Consider the following 25038-nt stretch of genomic DNA (forward strand, 5'->3'; position numbering starts at 1 on the left):
TAGGTGGCATGTGCTGCAAAATTAGCTCCATACTGTTGGGCTCCTACGATGGCAGCGGCGGAATATTATGGAGCAGCTATAAAATGGGCTCCAGCAGGAGCCGCTCATGCTAATAACCCTACTCGTGTTTTGTGAAGGGCTTTCCTATGGTTTTACAGTAACAGCTGGCTTGAAAACACAGAGCTGAGCAGAGGCAGAAATGGAATGAGACCATAAAGCCCCGGAGATCTGGCCCAAATCTCCCTCTGGTTTCTATAGTCCCTGTCTATTATGCATCTGCTCAGTTTTGCACCAGGAAGAAGAATTTCATCCTGACCCCAGCTGGTGATCACCTTATGCCTTGAAGCATGAGGATTAGCTTTCCCCACTGCAGAAAGCTGTAGATCGTTCCTAAGGAAGAATGAAATTCAAAGCCCCTCCAGTATTTAAACCCTTAACCTGAAGCTTCACATGGACCCGCTGTACTGGTGTAAATGTCACCATTGTAGAGTAAGAGAACCTGACTGGCCCCAGCACATGGAGGTGAACAGAGGCATTTCTACTTTGTGCACCCTGAGTGCCACCAATCCTTGCAGCATTAGGATGACTTGCCTGCTGCATGCTGGTTAGTTCTCAGTGGCCCAGAGCATTCCAGGGATTCAAAAAAATCTATATTAATGATGCGATGCATCTGTGTGTCTGTATCTGTCTGTCCTCTGGCAATGTTTTTGGGCAGCCTCGCTTCTGCTGGATTCGGTGTCAGGCCAGCAGAAGTGTGTGTGAACCACAGTCTGTCCATTTGCCACCTGGGCATAATGCACGGGACTGCTCTCCCTTGCCTGAGTGCTGGGTGAACTGACAGTGTATGGAAAGTGCTGACGTTGTTAATGGGACAACAGGCTGGAAGAAAACCCTGTGGTCTCCTACCACCCTCCAGTGGAGGGCTCCCAGGTTCCAAAACCAGCCCTTGGTTCAGCCACGCTGGTGACACTGGAACTTTGGTTTTCAGCACGTGGCTTGCTGGAGTCCAGCTACCTCCTGTAGGGGATAGAGAGTGATCCAGGCTTGTGAACAGAGAGCCCCAGTCCAGTCCCCTCCCTGGTGGGCGTGACTGTTTGCTTTTCAGGGGGAAGTTGCCTGCTGTGTGAGGTCATTGTTTATTTGACTGCCCATTCAAAATTGTATCCAGAGCTTGGTACCTGGGTCACTGAAGGGTTAATTCTAAGGGCTGCCTCTGCAACTTGTCAGGACCCTTTGAGCTGCTTAGTGGCCCCGATCCTGCAGTCACCTTGGCATGTCAGGGCAGAATGGCTGACACGTTCTCTCTCAGGGTTCATACACAGCGCCCGTCACTGTGGCATTTTGCTGCCTCTTCCTGCCCCTAATCTTCGCTCGGCTCTAGAAATTCATCCTCCAGCATGTAGCTTGCCCACCCTAGTGAAGGGGTGGGGAAGAGAGTCGGGAGGGACTCTGGGAAGGGCATGAAAAGGCACGTGGGGGGAGGGCCCTATAGAAAAATGTTCAGTCCAAGCCCTGTCCGAGGGCAGCGGCCCCCCAGCAGGGCTCTCGGTGCAAGGGTGGGACGTGATGAGGGGGGAGCCCCCAAGCGCCCTTCTCAGCTCTATCACTGATGCTTTCTACGGCCTTGAGCGAGTCCCTTCCCCTCTCTGATCCTGGCTCCCTGCGTATAGGGACTTCTGTGGGGAGAAAATCCCTAATGAGCCATTGAATGCACAGGTATGGCGAGAACTGGTGGCTGGAAGCTGAAGCCAGACAAATCCAGAGCAGAAATAAGGCATCATTTTGTTTAACGGTGAGGGTGATTAATCATAGGAACAACCTTCCAGGGCAGTTGTGGATTCTCCGTCTGGTGAGGTTTTCAAGACAAGACTGGACACCTTTCCGGAAGATGTGCACAGGAGACGGGTAACGGGCTGAGATTTTCTAGCCTGTGTCCTACAGGAGGGCAGACAGACTGGGTGACTAATGATCTCTTCTGGCCCTAACACCTGCAACTCTCAAATCTTTGCTGAGCGCTTGGCGTTCGCCTGATGACAAGAGCTAGGGATTTATGATTCTCCAATGGCAGAAGACTCTTCCAGACGGGGCCCATAGCAACCTGCAAACCTCTGTGTCCTGGCTTGGAGCACTCACCGCTCCCAGGCCTAGGCTCTCTCATGCAACGGTGCTTTGAAGGAACCACTTTGAAAGGAGCCGTGGCACTCATATCCCCTGCAGTTGCCTTTGATCCTGACAGATGCACCCCTGTCCCCCAACACAGGCTGTGTGTTCCCGTGGCTGGGCTGGAGCGTCCATGCTCCCCTTCCACCACCCCCCATTTTGTTCCTAGCTGCTTCGAGTAGTTGGAGGTGCTTGCAGCTTCTCATCATGGCTGTTAGCAAACTCTGACATAGAAATGAGCGAGCTGTGGCTCATTAATATAACAAGCGAGCAGCATTGCCAGCAGCACCAGCTCCAGTGGGAATCAAAGAAGGCGATTTTCCCGCCTGCACAGGGCTGTAGGCGACCCTGTGGTCTTGTGGCTCAGAGACTGCACTTGTCTCTCATTTGCTCCTTGGTTATCCCCAGGAGCATCATGCAGTGGATACCACACACTGAGAGAGACACAGGTGAGCTGAGGGGTTGGAGCAGGGGAATCAGGACACCTGGGTTCTCTTTCCTACCTCTTTAAGCAAGTCATGTCACTTCTCTATGCTTCACTTCTCTCCTCTGTAGGTACCTGCCTCAGCAGGCTGATAAAGGATTCATTAGTGAATATTTGCAAAGTGCTTTGAGGATATCTGCTCTGCTAAGCACTGATAAGATAGGGCTGGATTCCACCACCGTCACTCACACCAACTAGGACCTTATTCTACTGCTCTCCTGAGTTTCTTCCCTGGTGTGAACTGCAGAATCTGACTCACAGCCAATGTGCTGGAGCTGTGTTTCTGGGCTGGTTCCCAGGTGCTGTTCTGTGCTAGCAGTGGAGATGACACGGTCAAGCCTCGGTGCTCGGAAGCTGTGCGCTAGCCCGGAGAATATCGCAGGCGAGTCATGTTTCAGTTTAGTGGGCCCAGCATGACCATGGTTCACTAGAGCAGGTGCTGTAATAGTGGGGGCTACACCGTGCTGGCTGCCAGCAAGCAGAGAGAACATGGTGTAACATTGCTGGACAGAGGGGCCTGGATGCTGAGCTGTAATTGCACCTTTCCTCAGGGTGGGCCAGGATCATCAGCTCTGTGTGACAAAGATGGAAACAGGCATGGAGAGGTGAAGTGATTTGTCCAAGGTCACACAGTGTGTCAGTGGCAGAGCCACACACAAAACCCAGGGCTTTTCACTCCCATTGCCCTGTCCTAAGCAGTAGACTCCCTGCCTTGCTATGTAGGGAAGTGGTTTAATCCTAGGTCTGCTGGAGCTCCCTGGCTGCTTCAGGGCAGCAGGGGAAATGTGACTGTGTCTTGGTGCGGGTCTCGCCCCAAACTGCGGCGTGGTATGGACAGAGGAGGTAATTCAGGCGCAGATTGGGATGTGTTACATGAGTTGTTTTGACCCAGATCCTCGAAGGTCCTTCCAGCCCCCTGAAAACCTCTCCCATGTCTCCTGCATTGTGCTGCTAAAACCCCTGGGGGTGGAGTTTCTTTTGGGACCCCTTTCCAGTGCTTCCCTTCTGTGGAGAGCCACCTGTCCCAGGGATCACAAGATACTGTAACCCTCCTCCCTGCAGTACCAACTTTGGCCACTGGGTGCGTGCTTGTCTACCTCTCTGCCACCCTCGTGTCCCCCTTTTCTGTCAAGCACCCACATTAGCCAGTTTTTTTCGGAGTTCACGAGAAAGCTGCAGGCTGCCACTGCCATCGCTGACCCGTGGCGCCTTCTCCTGCCTTGAGTCCCTAAAGGAAGCTGGGAGGAGTCTCTGTGGAGATCAGCTTGGTTTAGAGTCCTTCTGTGGCTTCCTTTTTCTTCCTGCTGATGGGTGCACTTGTGTTCTGGCTGAGTGCGGGTGTGACGGACATTCCTGGCCCGCTTTTCCTTCTTCTAGGAACTGCCAGACTGGATCAGCCCTATGGTCCAGCCAGCCCAGTGTCAGGTGTCTGCAGCCATCAGTACCACAGGCTTCAGAGGAAGGTGCTTCCTCACACCTGAGAATAGCCAGGCCTTGCTCACTGTCTCCTTGGACTGCAAGATATGCAGATGTCAAGCACAGTAAAACCAAGGCACCCACCAGTGTAATGAAAGCGTGAGTCTCTGAGCATAAACACACACCAGGACTTGGGCTATATGATGTCCTGCTAGGCTCCTGGAGGGACAAGCGCCTCCCTCATCTCCACCCCTCCTCCTAGTACACCAGAGCCACGCAGCCACCGAGCAGGAACAGGCAGAGGTGATTCCAGCAGCCCACAGATTTCATCACCGCTCCCCTGCTCTGCAGAATCTCGCCACCCAATTCTCCATCTCTTTTCCCTGCTGTCTCTCACCCCACCTTGTCTGACCTGTATCTGCTTTCTTCCCAGAGCATGCTAACAGGCTTGATGTATTACCTCCCTGAGGACCCCATCGACTACCTGGAGTGCTGCTTGCAGAAGGTCCGGGATCTAGGTGGTCCCGAGAAGGTGCAATGGGACACTTTCATTGGCCAGGAGCAGTGGACCTTACCCCCCGTCAATGGTGGGCAAGGGAAGAAATCCATTTTCTGGACAGGTGAGCTGCACCTTGAACTGGTGTCTGTTTAGAGAGGGGGGGATCAGGGGCAGGACTGCTCATGGGCAGACTTTCTCGGAGGCCCGAGAACAACACAAAGACCATGCAGGTGCAGATGCTCACAGATCTCAGTGCACATGTGTGAGCGTGTCTGCCCACAGGTTGGCACAGACTTCTATGCACCTGCATGCACACCTGTCTTAGCTCACCCATGTGTCCTATATCCCTGTGTGCCACTCAGGTCAGCTCAGCGTAGCAGCACTGCAGCCACTTGAGTGGGCCGTGTGCAGTCCCACTGCAGCTGATGCATTGCCCCTGGTTTCTCCTGCAGACTCCCTTGCAGGGCCACACCACCGGTATGGGTGCCTGCCACCCATCCAGAGCCAGTTCTCCATCGAGAGTGACTCAGACATGACAGAGTCCACTGGACTGATCCAGGAGTATGACGTCTTCAACCCCAGTAGACCCCGCCCCAAAATCATCTTTGTGATCGGTGAGAAACTTGCTTACCTGCAGCTGTGGGATGAGCCATGCACCTTGGGTAATCCCTCTGGGGAGAGGCGGAGGAATAACTGAGCATGGAAGAGGGAGAAGGAGGGGAGAAGAGCGGCAGAGGAAGGACAGGGAGATAGAGATGGGAGACAAACGAAGAAGCATCCTGTAATCTCCAGTGGGTTTCCCTATTAGACAGCCACATACTAAGTAAGGAAGAGGACAATTTGCAAGCCTCAGTTTCCACATCTGTAAAGTGGAAATAATGCTGCACTGCTTTGCTGGGGGCTGGAAGGGGTTAATTCATAAATATGTGTTAAGCACTTTGAGATCCTGGAATGGGAGGCGCTGGAGAAGGATTATTATTCCCCTAAGGACGGCTGCTTCCTCCTCTATTTCCCCACCATTCCTGATGATTTTGGAGGGAATTTGGTTGTTGTCTCAATTACATATGTTGTTGCTAGTGTAGCTATTTTGGGGGAAATGGCCTCCTAGCCCTTTAATGCCTGCAGCCAGCTTCTCCCCACACTTACATCAGTGAAATTCAACTCCTTCCTCATGATTTACACCAGTGTAGGTGAGAGAAAAACCAGGCCTTTGTTCTCAATGGTGGGAACTCAGCTGCCTTATCGGAGGCTCCTTCTTCAGTTCAGCGAAGAAGCCCAAAGCTGGTTAATACCATACAGGGGACTCGACCCTGGCACCTCTGTGTTGAAGGTGCATGCTGCAGACAAAGGACACAGGTGCTTGATAAATGCTTGAGTATCTGGGGAACCAGGAGTAGAGACCGTGTTCTCTTGCTTGAAGAGCACAACAATTACCACTTGAACTTTTCCAGAGCTGCTAGTAGGTAACTTACTTGCACACACGAACCCCTTGGGGAAAACCTTGGCAGGGCAAGGAAAGAGCCTCTTGGCCAAGGCTTGGGGGTGCTCAGGCACAGATGCCTCCTTGACCCTCTCTTGCTTTTCAGGAGGCCCAGGCAGCGGGAAGGGCACTCAGAGCACTAAGATGGCCTCCCACTTCGGCTTCGTCTGCATCTCGGTGGGTGAGATCCTGCGCAACCAGCTGACCCACCATGCCACCAGCAACAGGAAGTGGGAGCTGATCGCCAAGATCATCGCCAACGGGGAACTTGCCCCGCCTGTGAGTCCTGGCCAGAGCTTCCTATCACCCCTTCAGCGTAGCCTGAGGGGACATCCATCCATGCCGCAAGAGACTCCTGCCTTCTGCACTCAGGGGCCACCCAGCAGCCACCAGCTGGGAATGACTTTTTGGTCCCTTCTGAGCTGGGCTGGGTTCAGCCCAGCGGTCTGTAGGTGAGAGGTTCAGTCTCCATCCCCCATTACCAGCCCCTTGAGAGGTCTCTTTGCCTTGCAGGAAACTACCATTGAGGAGCTGAAGCAGCAGTTCATTAAGCAGCAAGATGCCAAAGGCTTCGTGGTGGACGGGTTCCCGCGGGAGATAGGACAGGCCTTCACCTTTGAGGAGCAGGTGAGGTGCAGCTGTGGATAAACAAAGGGGCTTTACAAGGCTTTCCTGTCCATCCTTTCCCTGCACCCTCACCGGGTACCAGGCACCCGCTCTGAAGGTGTGTGCCCCTCTTCTGGCACCCTGTGCCCCAGGCCTCTCTGAAGAGCATCCCCTCACCTGGCACTGTCCTCCTTGGATATGCTGCTTTGGCCTTTCCCTCTTCTGGTTATTAGATTTTGGTGGAGCGCTTCCATTCTGCCCCCTCCCCCCGCCTAAGGGTGTATGTCCCTGCTCCAGGGTCTGCTCTCTGAGGACACAGGGCACGGCCTGGCATAACCTAACTACACAGAGGACAAAGACTGTTGCTCTTGGTGACCCTTTGCTGGCCAAGGGCAATTGCGTGGCTCAGTTTTCCCTCCTCTCCTAAGACACACACCTTTGGTCCCACTGCACACTCTGCGCCAGGTGCCAGCCTGTGCTTTGGAGCTGCCACGGTAGTGCCCCTCCTCTCCGAGGACATGTCAGGCACCTGCCATTGTTCCCGCAGTGCTGGAGGAGGGTGAGAGCCCAGCCAGTGCCGCAGAGGGAAAGTCACATCTGCGCTCAGGGTCCCAGGTATGATCATGATTGACTCACTTCAGCCCTGAGGGTCCTGGGAATGCCTGGACCTTTCTAGCCCCTGAGGGACAAGGCCATGCTGATTCAGGGGTGCCCCGGGGCTCTCCAGATCCCATTGTGGGATGGTAGGATTCATTGGAGAAGTGCAGCTCCTCTGCGGAATGGAGGGGTGTTGATGTGGAGGGGCTGGAAGCCATTAGAGCCCTTTGCTGATGGGGTCTCGGCTCCCAAGGAGCCCTAAAATCCTCAGTGCCCCTGTTGGGCCCATCAGGGACTCCTCAGAGCTCCCCATAGGGAAGGGATCACCACTGTCTTGCCATCAGTGCTCCTCTCTCTCACTGGCAGATCGGCTCCCCAGACCTGGTGGTTTTCTTGGCCTGCTCCAACCAACGTCTCCGGCAGCATCTGGAGAAACGGGCGCAGGAGCAGGGCCGGCCGGATGATAACGCCCATGCCATTGACCGGAGGGTGGAGACCTTCAAGCAGAACATCCCGCTGATTGTGAAATATTACCAGGAAAAGAGCATCATTTTCAGGGTAAGGCTCTGTCAGGGCAGCCTGCGCCTGGATTGGGACGCCTTTCCCACTGAATCTGGTCTAGTTAGCAGTCCCAGACGCCAACTCTTGCACAGATCCAAGCTTGGGTCTTGATGTCTTGGTTACCAGCTTGATTTAGGGTCTTGACATATACTGGGTCGAGGTCTCTTGTACTCATCACAAAGGGACAGCCTGAGGCACTCTCACAGGTGCACTGACCTGCACAGTGTGCACCGTGGCCTGAGGTCTCGCTCTTCTGAGATGCAGGTGGGAGTCACTGTGGGGGAGTCCTGAACCCCAGAGTGGAGTGGGGTTCCCAGTCTCCCTTCCCCCACCACACCCCTCCCCGCCCCCAAACCCGACTGATGGCCGTCTCTGTCTTTCCTCTTTCAGTTTGACGCAGACAGAGAGGAGGACGATATATTCGGTGACATCAGCTCTATGGTTCAGGAGCGGCTCTTCCCACATGGCATCGACGCAGCAGGTGAGAGCAGAGCCCCTTCGGCGCAGTCAGGATGACTGGCCAAGGGAACTGGGCTGCCCACGGGAACACAGACCCCTGGGAGTTGTAACTCCACGTCCAGATGGGACCCCCCAGATGGAGGGAAGCAGCTTGTGCCTCCTCTCTGCATAGGCTGCTGGGGTCCAGGCAGCTCATGGCACAGTCTAGGGCAGCCCCAGAGCTGGCAGACTCTCTCATTCGCAGTGCCCCCTGCCATCCACCCACTAACCAAACACACACCTGTTCCCCTAGAGTCTGCAAATCTCCCCAAAGACCTTACTTCCTGTAGCTACCAGGGAGACACTACCACCAAGTGCAAAGTGCCTTATAACATGGGGTAAGCCATACTACCTCAGTAGGGAAACTGAGGCACAGAGGCATCATGCGACTTGCCCAAGGTCACATGGCAAGCCAGTGGCAGTCAAGAATAGACCTCAGAGCTCTTGACACCCAGGCCAGTGTCCTGCACACTGGGCCATGCTGTCTGCAGTACATGGTCTGTGTATCTCTACCTCCTCCTGGACAGTTTGGGAAGGATGTAATAATGTGGCGTGTGCACACACACACACACACACCCTCCCACACACACACACACACCCACACACACAGCAGGTCCCTGGCTCCCCACATCTGCCCTGCAGGGGCTTCCAGCTCCTCTCTGACTCGTTTACCATCATTCCCATTGCTCTAGCTTGCTGCTGATGCCCATGTGCCTGCACACACTGACCCTGGATTAATCTCACTCCGACACTGAGCTCATCCCCATCCACTCCCTTTAATATCTGCTGCAGGCAGCCATTGTGGCTCTGCAGGGCCCTACTGATCAGCCCTTTAAATCTCCCCCTCACTGTGCAGTGTCACCTCTTGCAAACCAATCCTAAGAGGGTGCTGGAGCTCAGAGGTACCTGGGCTAGTATCATAACCTAGTCCCAGATTTGGACCTTAGCGTCCAAAATATGGGGGTTAGCATGAAAACCTCCAAGCTTAGTTACCAGCTTGGACCTGGTAAAGCTGCCACCACCCAAAAATTTAGAGTGTTTTGGGGCACTCTGGTCCCCCCCAAAAACCTTCCCTGGGGACCCCAAGACCCAAATCCCTTGAGTCTCACAACAAAGGGAAATAAACCTTTTCCCTTCCCCCCTCCAGGTGTTCCTGGAGAGAGACACAGAAGCAAGCTCCGTGAATCTAAACAGAGGGACTCCACCCTCCCCGTTCCCAGTCCTGGAAAACAGAATTACCGAGAGCTAATCTCTCTTCCCCCCTCACCCAGAGGGAATGCAAAGTCAGGCTAGTAAATCTAACACACACAGATTTCCCCCTGGCTTCTTCCTCCCACCAATTCCCTGGTGAGCACAGACTCAATTCCCTGGAGTTCCCCACTAAAGAAAAACTCCAACAGGTCTTAAAAGAAAGCTTTATGTAAAAAGAAAGGAAAAAATACATTTAAATGATCTCTCTGTATTAAGGTGACAAATACTGGGTCATTTGCTTAAAAGAAATATTGAATAAACAGCCTTATTCAAAAAGAATACAATTCAAAACACTCCAGCAACTATACCATGTAAATACAAAAGAAAAAACAATAGAAACCTTGCTGCCTTACTATATTTGTACTTACAACTTGGAAACAGAAGATTAGAAAGCAGGAAACAGAAATCTTCCCATAGCCGAGAGAGAGACAGGCAGAAGACCCAAGAACAAAGGACTCGCACACAAACTTTCCTCCACCCAGATCTGAAAAAGTCTGGTTTCCTGATTGGTCCTCTGGTCAGGTGTTTCAGGTACTTCTTTCCAGGTGTAAGAGACATTAACCCTTAGCTATCTGTTTATGACAGCTAGTGCAGCAGCAATCTGATCCTGGAACAGATTGGCACAGCTGGCTTCGATAACCCTGAGAGGAGCACGGAAATGTGTGTGTGGTGGGTGGAAGGAGCCAGGGATGGGATGGGGGTCTCCTAAGATACAGAGGGTTAGTTATGGCTCTGATAGACAACTACACTTACGGATGCTGATCTGAGAAGACTCCAAACTCGTCCCATTGCCATCACTCCCCCTGTGTCTGAAGGGCAATTCAGAGACCTGTCCCCCCCAAAGCCCTCGGGGTGTTTGACATGGCTTCCTGGTGACTATTTATCTCTCTGGCTTAGGGTCGCCCCAGTTGGCTTTGTTAGGCTCGCCTTATGGTGCAGACAGAGAACATCCTCAGGAGGAAGATGAGGAAGGGCAGGTAAGGCCGCAGTGACGCTCTCCAGGCCCCAGCTAGGAGCCTGAGGGAGATGCCATTGGAATTTCCAGGACCGGGATTGTAAATTAACAAAACTTCCTCTTGAAGGATGCAAACAGGAACCAGGGACGCTCCCGTGGGCCTGTGGAAACATACAGCAGAGTCCACATGCTGGAGCCATCAGCAGCCAGTGGGCTGAGGTCAGGAACAGCCGCAGCACAGAGCAGGGAACAGAGAATGCAGGGTGGGCGGTGAGGAGAGAGTAGGGGAGGGAGAGGGAGTGTAGGGGGATAGAGAATGGGGAAGGGGTGCTGCTGGAGGGGATCCCACGGGAAGAGAAGTAGCACTGGATGGTGAGCCCCAGAGGGATGGGTCATGTACTCTTGATAATTCTAAGCGACTCCTGGGTCTGGGGGTTGGAAGGGGCAGGAGCCCTGCTGTGTATCTCTGTGTGTTATGCTGCGTGAGCGAGAGGAGACGGGCTAATGGGAGAGCTGTGGGGCAAGTAAGCAGTTGCAGGCATGTGGCCAAGGCTCAAAGTGCATGTGGCGGTCGGTTGGGGAGCTCAGAAGGGGTTGCAGTTCGACAAAGGGAACGTTTAACATCGAGCTGGGCTGCTGAGGGCTGCACTTTAAACCCTATCTTTCCACAGCTGCGGCTCCCCGGTTGTGAGACCCCTGCCCACGCACTTTTTTCAGAGCACTTAGGCTCTGTGCTAGCCCATCCCTCACACGCCATCGGCCGTGTTGAGCTGGGCAGCTGACACTGATGCACCTGTGTCTGCTCCAGAAGGATCCTGGCTCACGCTAGTGCAGCCAGGGCATGGGGTGGGGGTTGAGGGGCAGGATGACTGCTTTTTCTCCCCCTGCTGATTCCGGATCACCTGTATCATGCTATCCTGGTGGCTCTGTTTGGCTGAGTGGGTGTGGTGGAGGTGGAGCAGCGCTCGGCTGTGTTCTCTCTGCTCTAAACTCGCCCTGGAAAGCAGCCTGCAACCTCCTTTTCTGGGGGAGACTAGCCCTGTGGCAATTGCCTGGGGCAGGCTGGACAAGCCTCCCCCGCCAAAACCAGTCAGTGTGGGGGCAGGGAAGCCTCCCCCAGGACAGCCCCATGGCAGCAGAGAGACAATCCCCTCCACCCATGGTCCCAAAAAGTCAGTTAAAGCCAGCCCTGTCCTATGGCCTCTGCCCATCCCCGACTCCTAGGATGACCAGATGTCCCAATTTTATAGGGACAATCCCGATTTTTGGGTCTTTTTCTTATATAGGCTCCTATAACACGCCTCCCCACCCCCTGTCCCGTTTGTTCACACTTGCTGTCTGGTCACCCTACCAGCTCCTCCACCCTGGGCCCTGCTTTCTCCTGCTGCTGTGTTGACCACAAGCCCCGGCTGAGTGTCAGGGGCCTAGTTCCCGCTGGTAAATTGCACACTGCCCCCAGCAAGGTGAGCATGTCAGGCTGGAGGCTGGGAGACGGAGGTGCAGCGTCGTCAGGCTGGGCGGGCTTAGCTGAGTCAGGGGAATGAATTCCATGTGGCCCTTGTCTTGGAGCCGCTGGGGGATGTGCTAGCCCTCAATTGTGCAGCGTCCACTGTGGAGCCTGCCCAGAAGACATGGGTCAGCATCCAAATGCTGGCATCACTTGAAAGACCAAGCTGGGATTATAAACCCCCTCCTCCCGCTGCTTCCTGCCCACCAGGGTGGTTCCTTCAGGCCCCACACAGGACTGCAAGCTCTTAGAGGCAGGCACTGTCTCTTGCCACATGTCTGTACAGCACCTAGCACAATGGGGCCCAGAGCTGGGCACCCAGCCATTCTGACATCTCCAAGGCCAGGGGCTGTATTAATGCACCGGATTAGTCAGTAACTGTTACCCTGTTACTACCTGGCATCACTTCCTGGCATTCAGAGGAAGTGAACACACACAACAGAAGTAAATAAACAGTGAATAATCCAGGAGCAATAACTCAAGGTGCTGAGTGGCCTTTCTCATAGTACTCTATATGCACTAGGGACTCGAGCCTCGCAACTCCCCAAACTGCTGTCCTCAGGGGGGGGAACTGAGGTACAGGGAGGGGAAGTGACTTGCCCAAGGCCACACAGCAAGACAGTGGCAGAGCTGGGAATGAAAGCCCAGTGGCCTGGCTCCCAGCCGTATGCGCTAACCATTCGCTCATGCTTCCTTCCTCCACCTGGAAACGCAAGAGAAAGGGAGTAAGACGAAGAAGATCCTACAGCAGCATTTTAACAGCTGCGTTGCCTGGTCCACTGGATGGCTCCCCTTTCTATTTCTGCTGCAGCAGGCAAGTCCTTTGGGGGGTTGCTTGCCCTGGTGCTGCAGCAGGGTCCAGCAGTGGAGGGGTTAACTTCCCCAAAGCACTTGTTTGGGTGCAGTTCTGGGGGCAGGGGACAGGAAGAGCTGATTTCACCTTCCATCAGATGGGGAGAGACAGACAGATGGGTCTGATGTGTCTGAGCAAGGAGACCCCCTTATGGCCCAGAGCTGTGCTGTGCCTGTCTGGGTGCCTGGCCAGTGGAAGGAAGAGGCTGTTGTAGCTGGAATATTTTAGCCACACCTGCAAAAAATGTCCCACTTGGTGAAACAGTGAGTGCTCGCCCTTAGACTGAGCATGGAGCAGTTTGGTCTGCCCCCAGGAAGGACCTTCCGGGGGCGTGTGGGGATTTCCAGCCAGTTCCCAGGGGTGAGTCCCCACTCACTGCATCACAAAACTGACCTCCCCAGGGCGGACCAGCTTGTGGGGACTAAGCTCCCCCCCCCCGAGCCCTAGAGTGGAGGTCCCTCCAGGCCATATTTGCAGGGCCGCATGTGGGGAAAGCTTGCCGGGCTGCTGCCCATGCTACAGCTGCTCTGGGGAGCGGTAGAGAACCTCGCCCCAGGGCTATGGTACCTTCCCCCGCATGCCAAATAGCGCTGGAAATGGGAGGTCAGGCAACGGCACTTCAGCCTCCTTTGTGCGTGCAAACATGCTGGGCCCCCTTCTGACCTCAGTCACAGAGCTGCAAATCTGCAGTAGTGCTACAGGCTTCAGGGGACTCACGCTGGATTAAGGGCCAAATTCTGGCCCTGCCTGTTGACTTCAATGAGAGCAGGATTAGGCCCCAAGAACTGAGCTGAGCCTGGCCTCATTCTCCCTGCTGTAACTCCAGCGCCTCCAGCCATCTCCTCTGGGCTCTCGCTCTCACTGGGTTCTTTGTCTGCACCACGCACTCCCCCCTTCGCCCCTAAATCATTGCTATGCAGATCACATTCCCGGGAGTCAGGTGTCTCTGCTGGCTCAGCTCAGAGGCTGTGAGAAATCCCCCTCCCAGCATGCAGTGCGGATGACAGTGTTATATGTAGAGTAAAAATAGCCAGGGAGGACATGCAGGGCAGCTGGCTGCACAGAACCGGACCTGGCTGCGCTTTGCCCTCGTCCACGTCTGCATCCCAGCGCTGAGAGGTCAGTACACAAAGCCCCCAGGGCCTGTGCAGGAGGGCAGGGGAACAGGGTTTTGTTGGAGGGGAGGGTTGCTTTGGACCCCTCCCAGCTGCTGATCAGTGTCTTGTTTTGTTTCCCATCTGCTCTCCCGCCCCAGGAGCCAGTTGGGAGAGTGGTGGGACGGTTATGTGGCTCGTGAGCCAGCTCGGGGCAGCTGCTGGCACTGGCAGGTTCTGTCCATAGCTGTTTGTCACAGGCAGTCCAGATTCCCAGCGCTCCCTGGGCGAGTAAATGTTTATCCCTTCGCTGGCTGCTCTGCACACGTGCACTGGGTGTGCGTCTGGGTTCGCTTGTGACTGTGGTGAAAGCTCGAGTCTGGAAGTGAGGACTCCTGGCCTCTGATCCCAGCTCTGCCCCGGCTGCACAATGGCCTTGGGCAGGTCACGTGACTCCTGTAGCTCAGTTTCCCCATCTGGATGACAATACCTTTCTTCCCCCACACCCAGGCAAGTCAGGAGGCTTAATTAAGATTGTCATGGAGACCTTGATTTGTGCAGCTGGACTCTGCAAGAACAATGCAAAGTCTATTATTTCTGGGGCCTGCCTGCTGGCGTGTCCATTGTGTGGGTGGTGCAGCCTTGCTGGGCTCTCTGTGTGCCTGCCGGAGTCAGTACATGTGGGCAGTACTGGCTGTGCTTTGTGAGTGTCGGCCTGTGGTAGCGGGTGGCTTTGCTGCTCCCTCTGTGTGTTGTCTGCCTGGCTCAGTGACTGTTTGCTCCCCTTTCGCTCTCCGGGTATTTCACCAGTCTGGACACAGGAGGGGCCCGAGAGTGGAACGGCTGCGAGTGTAGCAGGTTCAAAGGCTGTTGTATTGACTGAGCCATGGGAAGCCCAGAGCAGGGGGTGTTACAGTCAGAAAAGAGGAGCCTTGGTGGAGCTCTGTGGGACTCTGGGTTGGAATGAGGGGGTTGGGGATTGCATCTTGGGATTGTGGGGTGTTGGCAGGGCTGTGGTGGGAGAGGGGCTCCAGGATAGATGATACAGTAGCTCCGGACTGAGGTGCATTGGCCAAGCTGGGTGAGGGGCTCAGGACGGGAGTAGCTGGGTGGTGTTGCAAGTCAGGATCAGTGAAACATTGGGAAGTTTGCACAGAGCCTCCCTGCATTGTACTAGGAGCCCATCGCTGTCCGAGGCCCTGGTGATTGGAAGAGGAATCCCCAGCCACGTCCCCTGCCAACAGGGTGCTTGAACAGTTTGTATAGGAGGGTGCTGAGAGCCATTGAATGGAACTGTAAACCCTGCCTTTGATGGAAACCACTTCTAGCCTGGGGGTGCTACTGCACCCCCAGTTCCAGCCCCTATGGTTCCCAGTTGGGTTTCACTGAGGGTATCTTGGAAAGAGCTGCATCTTCCTGACAGACAGGGCCTTGTGCTTTGCAGTCAGGTGGAGGAGGAGTGTGGAAGTGTGGAGTGTGCAGAAACTATCGGAAGCCTGCATCCCAAGAAAGGGGAAAAAATTCATAGGCAAACGTTGTAGACCAAGCTGGATGAGCAAGCATCTCAGAGAGGTGATTAAGAGAGAGGCCAAAACCCATGTAGTGTTGGACCTTGCAAAGGGAATTAAAACCAATAGTAACAGGTTCTATAGCCATATAAATAAGAAGAAAACAAAGAAAGAAGAAGTGGGACTGCTAAACACTGAGGATGGAGTGGAGGTTAAGGATAATCTAGGCATGGCCCAATATCTAAACAAATACTTTGCCTCAGTCTTAAATGAGGCTAATGAGGAGCTTAGGGGTAATGGAAGGATGACAAATGGGAATGAGGATATGGAGGTAGATATTACCACATCCAAGGTAAAAGTGAAACTTGAACAGCTTAATGGGACGAAATCAGAGGGCCCAGATAATCTTCACCCAAGAATATTAAAGGAACTGGCACATGAAATTGCAAGCCCGTTAGCAAGAATTTATAATGAATCAGTAAACTCAGGGATTGTACCGTACGACTGGAGAATTGCTAACATAGTTCCTATTTTTAAGAAAGGGAAAAAAAGAGATTCAAGTAACTATAGGCCTGTTAGTTTGACATCTGTAGTATGCAAGGTCTTGGAAAAAATTTTGAAGGAGAAAGTAGTTAAGGACATTGAGGTCAATGGTAATTGGGACAAAATACAACTTGGTTTTACAAAAGGTAAATCGTGCCAAACCAACCTGATCTCCTTCTTTGAGAAGGTGACAGACTATTTAGACAAAGGAAATGTGGTAGACCTAATTTACCTCAATTTCAATAAGGCATTTGACACGGTTCCACATGAGAATTATTAGTCAAATTGGAAAAGATGGGGATCAATATGAAAATTGAAAGGTGGATAAGGAACTAGTTAAAGGGGAGACTACAACGGGTCGTACTGAAGGGTGAACTGTCAGGCTGGAAGGAGGTTACTACTGGAGTTCCTCAGGGATTGGTTTTGAGACCAATCTTATTTAATCTTTTTATTACTGACCTTGGTACAAAAAGTGGGAGTGTGCTAATAAAGTTTGCAGATGACACAAAGCTGGGAGGTATTGCCAATACAGAGAAGGACCGGAATATCATACAGGAAGGTCTGGATGACCTTGTAAACTGGAGTAATAGTAATAGGATGAAATTTAATAGTGAAAAGTGCAAGGTCATGCATTTAGGGATTAATAACAAGAACTATTGTTATAAGCTGGGGAGGCAAAAGTTGGAAGTAACAGAGGAGGAATATTGGTTGATCACAGGATGAGTATGAGCCGCCAATGTAATGTGGCCATGAAAAAAGCGAATGTGGTCTTGGGATGCATGGCGAGGTATTTCCAGTAGACATAAGGAGGTGTTAGTACCATTATACAAGGCACTGGTGAGACCTCATCTGGAATACTGTGTGCAGTTCTGGTCTCCCATGTTTAAGAAGAATGAATTCATACTGGAACAGATTCAGAGATGGGCTACTAGGATGATCCGAGAAATGGAAAACCTGTCTTATGAAAGGAGATTCAAAGAGCTTGGCTTGTTTAGCCTAACCAAAAGAAGGCTGAGGGAAGATATGATTGCTCTCTATAAATATATCAAAGGAATAAATACCAGGGAGGGATAGGAATTATTTAAGCTCAGTACCAGTGTGGACAGAAGAACAAATGGATATAAACTGGCCATCAGGAAGTTTAGACTTGAAATTAGACGAAGGTTCCTAACCATCAGAGGAGTGAAGTTCTGGAACAGCCTTCCAAGGGGAGTAGTGGGGGCAAAAGACATATCTGGCTTCAAGACTAAGCTTGATAAGTTTATGGAGGGGATGGTATGATGGGATAGCCTAATTTTGGCAATTAATTTGTCTTTGACTACTAGTGGTAAATATGCCCAGTGGCCTGTGATGGGATGTTAGATGGGTTGGGATCTGAGTTAGTACAGAGAATTCTTTCCTGAATGTCCGGCTGTTGAGTCTTGCCCACATGCTCAGGGTTTAGCTGATTGCCATATTTGGGGTCGGGAAGGAATTTTCCTCCAGGGCAGATTGGCAGAAGCCCTGGGGGGGTTTCGCCTTCCTCTACAGCACGGGTCACGGGTCACGTGCTGGAAGGATCTCCGCACCTTGAAGTCTTTAAACCATGATTTGAGGAGTTCAATGGCTCAGACACAGGTTTGATACAGGAGTGGGTGGGTGAGATTCTGTGGCCTGTGTTGTGCAGAAGGTCAGATTAGATGATCATAATGGTCCTTTCTGACCTTAAAGTCTATGAGGTACCTCGAGGGCTCCCAGCTGCAGGGCTAACCATCTAGCACCATTCCTGAGAACTACGGTGGCTTTTCAAAATGGAAAAATAGTGGAGCTAGTCATTGGTAGTATGGCTGCACCCAGCCCAGTCAGGAGCAAGGCCACACTGTGCTGGGTGCTGTACAAACATATGGGAAGAGACAGGCTCTGATCTTACAGTGTACATGTTACTCAGCATGAATGATTCTTCAGAGTCTGCGGGCTGGGACCACATGGTCTCTGACAAACCCTAGCTAGTCTGAAGATGGAAATTGATCCGGTTTTGAACAAGAGTCTATGACGGGGTTGCCTGTGACAGCAAAGCACTGGACTCACTGACCCAAGAGGCCCCGTGCAGTCCTGTGCTCTCAAACGATGCTCTTGCTACCTAGTCTTATCTGCCTAGGGGCGTTGGTTTTGTACCGGGCCCATCGCTGTGGTACCTGGTCTGGGGATCAGCAGTGGTTGATGGGCAGAATGGAGCTGTGTGACAGCTATGTGGTGAGTGTTGGGCCAGTGGATAGCCCCCTCCTCTCTCTTCTCCTACAGCACAGTCAGTAGAGTGATGTAATGGCAACCTACCACCATCTGCAATCACTGATACCCGTGCGGGGATGCCGTCCTCACTCCGCTGGCTTGGGTTGCATTGATCCTGTGGGGCCCTGAGCAGGAATACGCCGCAGCACCTCCCACGCTGCCCTGGATCTCACCATGCTTCCTAAAGGCAGGCAGGCAGGCTGGCTGGCTACCCCCCAGGCCGTGGGTGGGGAAGCAGAGGCAGGTAGATGGAGAATGGCCTGTCCATAGCAGAGCCAGGCACAGAACCCAGCTCTCTTGAGTCCCAGCATGGCAATTTCTCTGGTGCTCAGCGGTGTGGCCTGAGATGCAAAGTCTGCAGTGCCCCATTGAAAACCAGCAGGTCTGATCTTGCAGCTTCTGAAAGCCAGTGGGAGTTTTTCCATTGGCTTCAGTGGAAGCAGGGACAGGCCCACAGCCCTAAGGAACAGGGGAGGGTAGGGACCACGGCTGCAGCAGTGCTAGGATGTCACAGCAAGTGGCTCTTGCCTCTAGACGGGGTGAGCTGGCAGCACTGGAAACCACACCTCTAACCCCCTTGCGCTGCTCACTGGTGTGAGAGGGAGCAGGGGAGGGAGAGGGGCTGGGGGGGAGCTACGTGCCCATCTTGGTCAGATGGAGGGGTCAAACCGCAGCTCTGTGCTCAGAGCCTCCCTTCTCGGCGCTGAGTGAGGCCTGGCTGGTAGAGGGGAGCATCTAGGGGTGTCAGACAGAGGGCTGGCTACCCTGCCATAATGGCAGCATGCTGAGCCGAAGGAGCACGGACAGCAAAGGGCTGTGTCGGGCATTACACTGGCAGAATGCTTGATCTGAGCCAAGAGGTTGCTTGTCGGGGCATTTTAGGATTAATCCTGCCCTGGAGCCAACTGTGTTTGGGACCCCCCCACCCCATATTGCCCTGCAACCCCAGCTGTAGCTCTTTTCCCCAGCCTCTGTGAACTCCTAGATTCCCCCCTGTTCCCAACAGAACTATCCTCCCAGCCTCCTCCATCAACTTCCGGTGTCCTCGTGGGCCCACATTCAGCCTTGGCATGAGCAGCCGCAGCTCCAGAGGAACTTCCCCGCTGACCCGCTCACTTTGGTCCCCTCTGGTCACAGGGCAGCCCCCCAAGGGCTTCATGGGGCTGAGATGGAAGCTGGAGGGCAGAGGCTAGTCCCTGTGGAGCCGTTCAACTTGCCAGGGGAGCTGAGGGGCTGCTATTTCCGCCCTCCCTTCGGCTCGCTGCCTTCCTCTGACTGACTGGCCGTGAGTCTGGCTGGCTGCTCCTTGGGGCCGACCCCAGCCTGGCACAGGTGTGGACATGACCCCTGCAGGATTTATGCCTGGGCCACACTTAGAACCCCAGAGCAGGCTGAAGCTGAAGGGCACCTGCCCTTTTTAGGCATGGGCTGGGGGCTGCAACCTGACCTCTGTTCTTCCCCACCGAGGCTGGGCCTGCCCAGAGCGGCCTGAGCTCTGGAAGGCCATGGATCTATTTTAGGGATGAGCTACCCAAGCTGTTTTTCATGTTCTCCTTAATGCGTAAGGCCTTTTCAGGCTCTTCCTAGGGTCAAAGGGCTGGGCATGAGGGTGGCCCTGAGGTGCCAGGCAGGTTTGCTGCCCGTAGGAGACAAACACAGGTGGGCAGGAGGGGATTGGGCCCTGGGATGCCCCCTAGTGTCAGAGGAGGCTGACGAGGAACCCAGGACCCTTCTCCGAGTATCTGGATCCCATCTTACTGAAGTGTGAGAGCTGCAGTTCTGTGCACTGGGGGCCAACTAGGGTGGGCCACAGTGTCTGAGGCTGGGGGGCTCCTGTATTTGGGTGCGGGAAGTCGAGTGGCTCTCTGTGGGGACTGGGCAGCTGCGGGAGTGTGCCCAGGAGGTTCGAGAAGTTGGTTGCTGGGTGTGAGAGATGGGTGGGGAGGACGGGCTGTTCTGAGTGCGGGGGGCGTCCAGGGTTGTGTCTTTGCTCTTCATACACAACAGGGGAGGCACAGGGGCACCACAGGTCCCAAATATTGCTGGTTAGTCCTGTCCCCAAGCATGCCAAGCGGCATGAATCCTGCTGCATTGGCTGCTTCTGAAAACCTACAGCATCCACCACTAGAGGGCTTGCGAACTATACAGAGGGACACTGCCCTGTTCCTGCACACTACAGACTGGAGTAAGGCCCTGTCTGCATGGGAGTGGGGAGGGGGAGTTTGCACCAATGTAGTTGCGCTGGTGTCAAAGGGGATTTACACTGACACCCAGGGTAAGCAGCACTTGTTCAACTTGTGCAGGGGCCCACTCTGGTGCAGCTGCATCGGCATAATAATACCAGTTCAATAACCCCCAGTGTAGACCCACAGTCAGGGGGTGGAAATGGGAGCAACTCCACCCTCACCCCAAATGCGTCTGCCTTCTTCCAGTTTTCCCCAGATGCTTCTCTTCCCCATGCTCCCCCTACTGTTTACATGTCTGTATTGCATTTACTTATTCCGTTCAACACACATTAATTCAACATTGCTGCAACGAAATAGGGCCATGCGGTGATCAATGTGCAGTAACCCTACCGGACCCCCGCACCGGACTCAGGGTGGAATTTGGGCCCTATACCTTTAAGAATGTGCTTACTTGGGTGGACTGTCAATCAGATGGGTTAACTTCCTGCAGCAAAGGAAGCTGAGAGCTGATGAGATGTGGTCACTGAGCAGCACAGAGGCAGGTACCTACAGGTGTCTGATGTAAGCAGTATGTTTCCAACCTAAGGTGGCTGCATCATAAACTGTCAGGCCAAGATCATTCCTGCTGTGACACCCAGGGGTTAGCTTGGCCCCTCTGCGGAATAAAGTCAGCTCGAATCAGGTGCTCTGTAAGGGTGGAGCCGTGATTGGGCTAGGGAGGGCATAGTGGAGTCTGGGTCATACGACTTCCTCTCTGGGAATGGGGACGGGGGAGAGGGAAGCTGTGAATTCTGGAAGTGAGCTTTGAAGCGTGCAAGGTCTGTGTGAGAGAGAGCAACCCTCAAGGGGGTTCCTATTGCAGGAGTTCCTATTGCAGGGGTGCACTTACTGACGCATACACCAGTTGGCTTTGTTTCCAAGTAAACGCAGAGATGCCAGCTCTGGCTATTTTATCACAAGATACCTGGTGTTTTTCTTAAAGCCCCGGGTCTTGGAGTCATGTGATTAGATGAGACTCTCAGCTTTTGTTTGTTTGTTTAAAAAGTCAGTTTCCAGCCCTCCTGACTGCAGAGAAAAGCTTGAGAACATGAATCCAAATGCTGCCCAATGGCTCAGAAACCAAAGACAAAATGACCCCAACATTTATGATTTTAAAAAGTCTCATGACTTTGAAGGAAATTGTCCTTTTTGGGGACCTGACTCATGATTTATGAACCCTTTGGACTGGCCATTCTAGGCTGGAGACAAGTGAGACAGGCTCTCCCTACACATTGGAGAGGTTTGAACAGGGGTTGGATGGGTCTGCTGGCGCTCTCGCTGGTGGTGACTCGTTCTGGATGGATTTTGCTGGTTTGGGCAGCTTAGGGGGCTAATACCTGAACAGGCACTTCAACCTCTTGAGGTCCCTTTCCAGCCTTACATTGCTGGGATTCTCTGTGAGCTGGAAGCCCTGGAGGATGGGGAACAATTTACCAAGGCTCCTGATGGATTCTCCATTACTGGCAATTTTAAAATCGAGACTGGCTGTTTTGCTAAAGGATCCGCATTAGGAATTATTTGGGGGAAGTTCTCATGGGGGAAACATACTGAATAATGCAGCCCTCAGCTGTCCCCACTATCATGTGCGTCCAGTGCTAAGGGGGTGTCTACCTGAACTCACTCTACGATGTCGCAGTAGTAAATTTTAAAGGGCTCCTGTTACCCTGCTTCTCTGCCTCCTTGATTCCTGCCCTGTGAACTGCAGGCCCACGGAGATGGAATATTACTATCAAGTTTCTTCTTCCCTAATACCAAACCCTCTGGGATGAGTATGTAGAGAACCCAGCAGGGAAGGACTATGCACATGCCCTCGCACACAGGACCCTCCTGTGCCGTTGTGACCCCCACTGGGTTGAGTGCAGTGACACTGTGCCAGGGAGAGGAACTCATCATTCATTAATCAAACTCCATGGCTAGGCTTTATCTAAAGCTCTTCCTGCAAGGCCCCTTGCATGCCACTGGCTTGGAGCACACCAGCCCCAGGAGACTTTGGAGACTCCGGGGGGAATGTCCAATGCTCTTCCTTTAATCTGTCTCAGGAAGAAGAAGGCTAAACTCACACTTCCCCCCACTCTAGCTATTTCAGATGCCCCAGTTTTCCCCACTTCACCCCCTCACACCAGCCAGCGAGTCAGAGCCCCCCGTCACTGTCTTGGTTTCCACCCTCAGGCAAATGCTGCCCAGTGTAATCTGCCTGCTGCCCTGGAGACATGGCTCAGGGCTCCCAGCTGGGCCCAGAGCAGAATCTAAGCCCTGGCTGCTAACTATGCCAAATCGTCACCAGATTCTTCACTCTGCCTGAGTGCATCGCTCAGGAGAAGAGACCTGACCGCCTGGCTGAGGATGGCCCTGTATCCCATGGGGGGAGGAAATGGGGCTGGAGAAGAGGAAGCAGGAATGAGGGGGGTGGGAGCGTCCCCATGGCCAAAGCAAGGCTCTCCTCCTGCCCTCCAAGGAGCGGGGTGTGCTGCTGCTTCAATGTGGAGATCCAGTTGGCTCAAACCTGGGCCTCTTGCCTGCTGGGGCAGTGCCCTGAGCCCTGAGTCACGAGGCTGGAACAGGTTTTGTAGGATGCTTCTTCATCCCCTGAGCTCCTGCTGTCACCGAAGCAACGCTTATTAAATATGCAAAGGCAGCTGCCAGGCTCCGACACCAAGTGCTGCTGCTGTGACAGGCAGGACTGGATCAGCCGGGTTGGTGACCAGATCTGACTGATTGGCGTCTGTCCCCCTGCCCATCTCTGGGTCTCTCTGATTTCCCGCTGCTCAGAATCTCTCGCACGGTTCCTGTCTCGGGTGGGTTTTGTCTCCTGTGTTTTCTCTCTCTTTCTCTCCCTCCCTGGGTGGAAGAGGAGGCAGAAAGGGCTGGTTGTCACAGTGACGTGCCATAAGCACTGAGACACTCCCAGGTGGCCGGGGACTGCTGTTCTCTGGATCAGACCGTGTAGCAGAAAGCAGCTAGAGGAAGGCTCTAACGTGTCAGTGTTCATCAGGTAATGGGACTGCTGGTTCAGAACTGCTAAGCTAGAGCAAGCTATAGGCTGAGAGCCTTCTGAGCTGCAGGGAAGGTCGGGGCGCCCGCCTCTGAAGTCTTTGGACATGTCTTCAAATGCACTAGCTTCCAGTAAGTAGGTGCCTGATTGCCAACCAGCCAGGGAGCCTCAGGAACCTGTACCTCTGTCCCCAGCCTTGTCAGTCTCTCTCTGGAACAGAACGAGGGACCAGTTACTACGCCGTGTTTGTAGGCCTGTGCCATTCATGTGAGGGTAGCCCCGCATGTGCAGGGGGGCGCAGGTATGTCCCTCTGCTCCAAGATGCTGGCAGCTGAGCTAACAGTGGGAATCACCTTCTTCCATTTTCTAGGAAATGTATCTGAGAGGTGGGGATAGATTGAAAGCCAGTGAGCTAAGGGGAACCTTGAGCACTGGGAAGCATTAAAGACTAATTAGCCTCAGGAGGAACGGGGCCGGGGCCGTTTCTGAAGGCCAAACCAGCACCTTCCCAAAGTCCATAGCTGACCCCCCCAGGCCCTCTTGCACTGTCTAACATGGAGTTCTGTTTCCTTTCAGACTGAAGAGCTTCTTTGCCCAGATCTCCTCAGGATGGCAACAGGTGAGAGCTCCCTTTCCCTGGACACATCTCCTTCTCTCCACCCGTCTGTCTCCATCTTACTGAGGCTACATCCAGTTGTCTAAGCCCATAGCAATGCGTCTGAGCCCCCAAGTGCAGATCCAGGGCATGGCGAGGGGAGTAGAGGGATGTTGGATCCAGAGTTCTGGCTCAGGGACATCTCTCCTAACCAGGCTCAGGTTCTGTTGTTGCGTTAGAAACCTTGGGTCCCTCTTTGCTTCTCTTCCTCTTTTCCACTCATCTCCCTGCCAGCCCAGAACAGCAGAAATGCAAGACTCATGCATACTGTAAGGATCAGGAGCTGGAGAGAACTAAGTCCAAGCCAGGCACCTCCCTTGGACAATTGGTCCTGGCCGTCAGCATCCATGTGCGATCCTTGCACTTGAGCACAGTGTGAGGGATTGCAGCTGTCAGGGTGTTCCCCCCACCCTTTGGGTTTCACCTGGGTCTTTACCTGCTCTAGCCCGGAGGCAGTGGGTTTCTTTCTGCTCTCACAGAATAACAGCCCTAGTGACTCACTGGACATGGCCCTGGGAGCTGCAGTACAGTCCCCACACTGTCCTACTATGAGACCTCAACTCTGGCCTTCAGGGACTGTTTCTAGTGCCAAGAGGGGAGTTCAGTCTCCATGGCCCACAGTCACTTATGAAGGTGGTTTTTGTGAGGCCAACACTTGTTCACTAGGAACTGGACTGAGAACCACTCAGCTCATTTCAGGCCAAAGAAGAGTCATCAGATGATCAGGAAAGTGATTTTTCCCCTCTATTCGGCACTGGTGAGGCCACATCTGGAGTACTGTGTCCAGTTTTGGGCCCCCCACTACAGAAAGGTTGTGGACGAATTGGAGAGAGTCCAGCGGAGGGCAAAAAAAATGATTAGGGGCTGGGGCACATGACTTACAAGA

At 53.4% G+C, this 25038-nt stretch overlaps 1 protein-coding gene across 6 annotated transcripts in view; it reads left to right on the forward strand.

Annotated features, from left to right (window-relative positions):
- AK1 (adenylate kinase 1) overlaps positions 1-25038 on the forward strand; it is a 38412-nt gene that overhangs the window by 3103 nt on the left and 10271 nt on the right. For 2 of the 6 annotated variants that reach the window (XM_030535248.1, XM_030535247.1), the window contains exons 2-9: positions 4494-4680; positions 5012-5173; positions 6146-6318; positions 6553-6666; positions 7609-7800; positions 8194-8284; positions 10450-10529; positions 24074-24116. In XM_030535248.1, the coding sequence (XP_030391108.1) occupies positions 4494-4680; positions 5012-5173; positions 6146-6318; positions 6553-6666; positions 7609-7800; positions 8194-8284; positions 10450-10529; positions 24074-24116 (1042 nt within the window). Of the gene's footprint in view, positions 1-4493; positions 4681-5011; positions 5174-6145; positions 6319-6552; positions 6667-7608; positions 7801-8193; positions 8285-10449; positions 10530-13877; positions 13987-14301; positions 14472-23352; positions 23498-24073; positions 24117-25038 lie in introns of those variants that run through there. The other 4 variants (XM_030535249.1, XM_030535252.1, XM_030535250.1 and 1 more) reach the window with 4 other exon arrangements.

This window comes from Gopherus evgoodei, chromosome 16, assembly GCF_007399415.2.
Source record: "Gopherus evgoodei ecotype Sinaloan lineage chromosome 16, rGopEvg1_v1.p, whole genome shotgun sequence".
NCBI lineage: Eukaryota > Metazoa > Chordata > Testudines > Testudinidae > Gopherus > Gopherus evgoodei.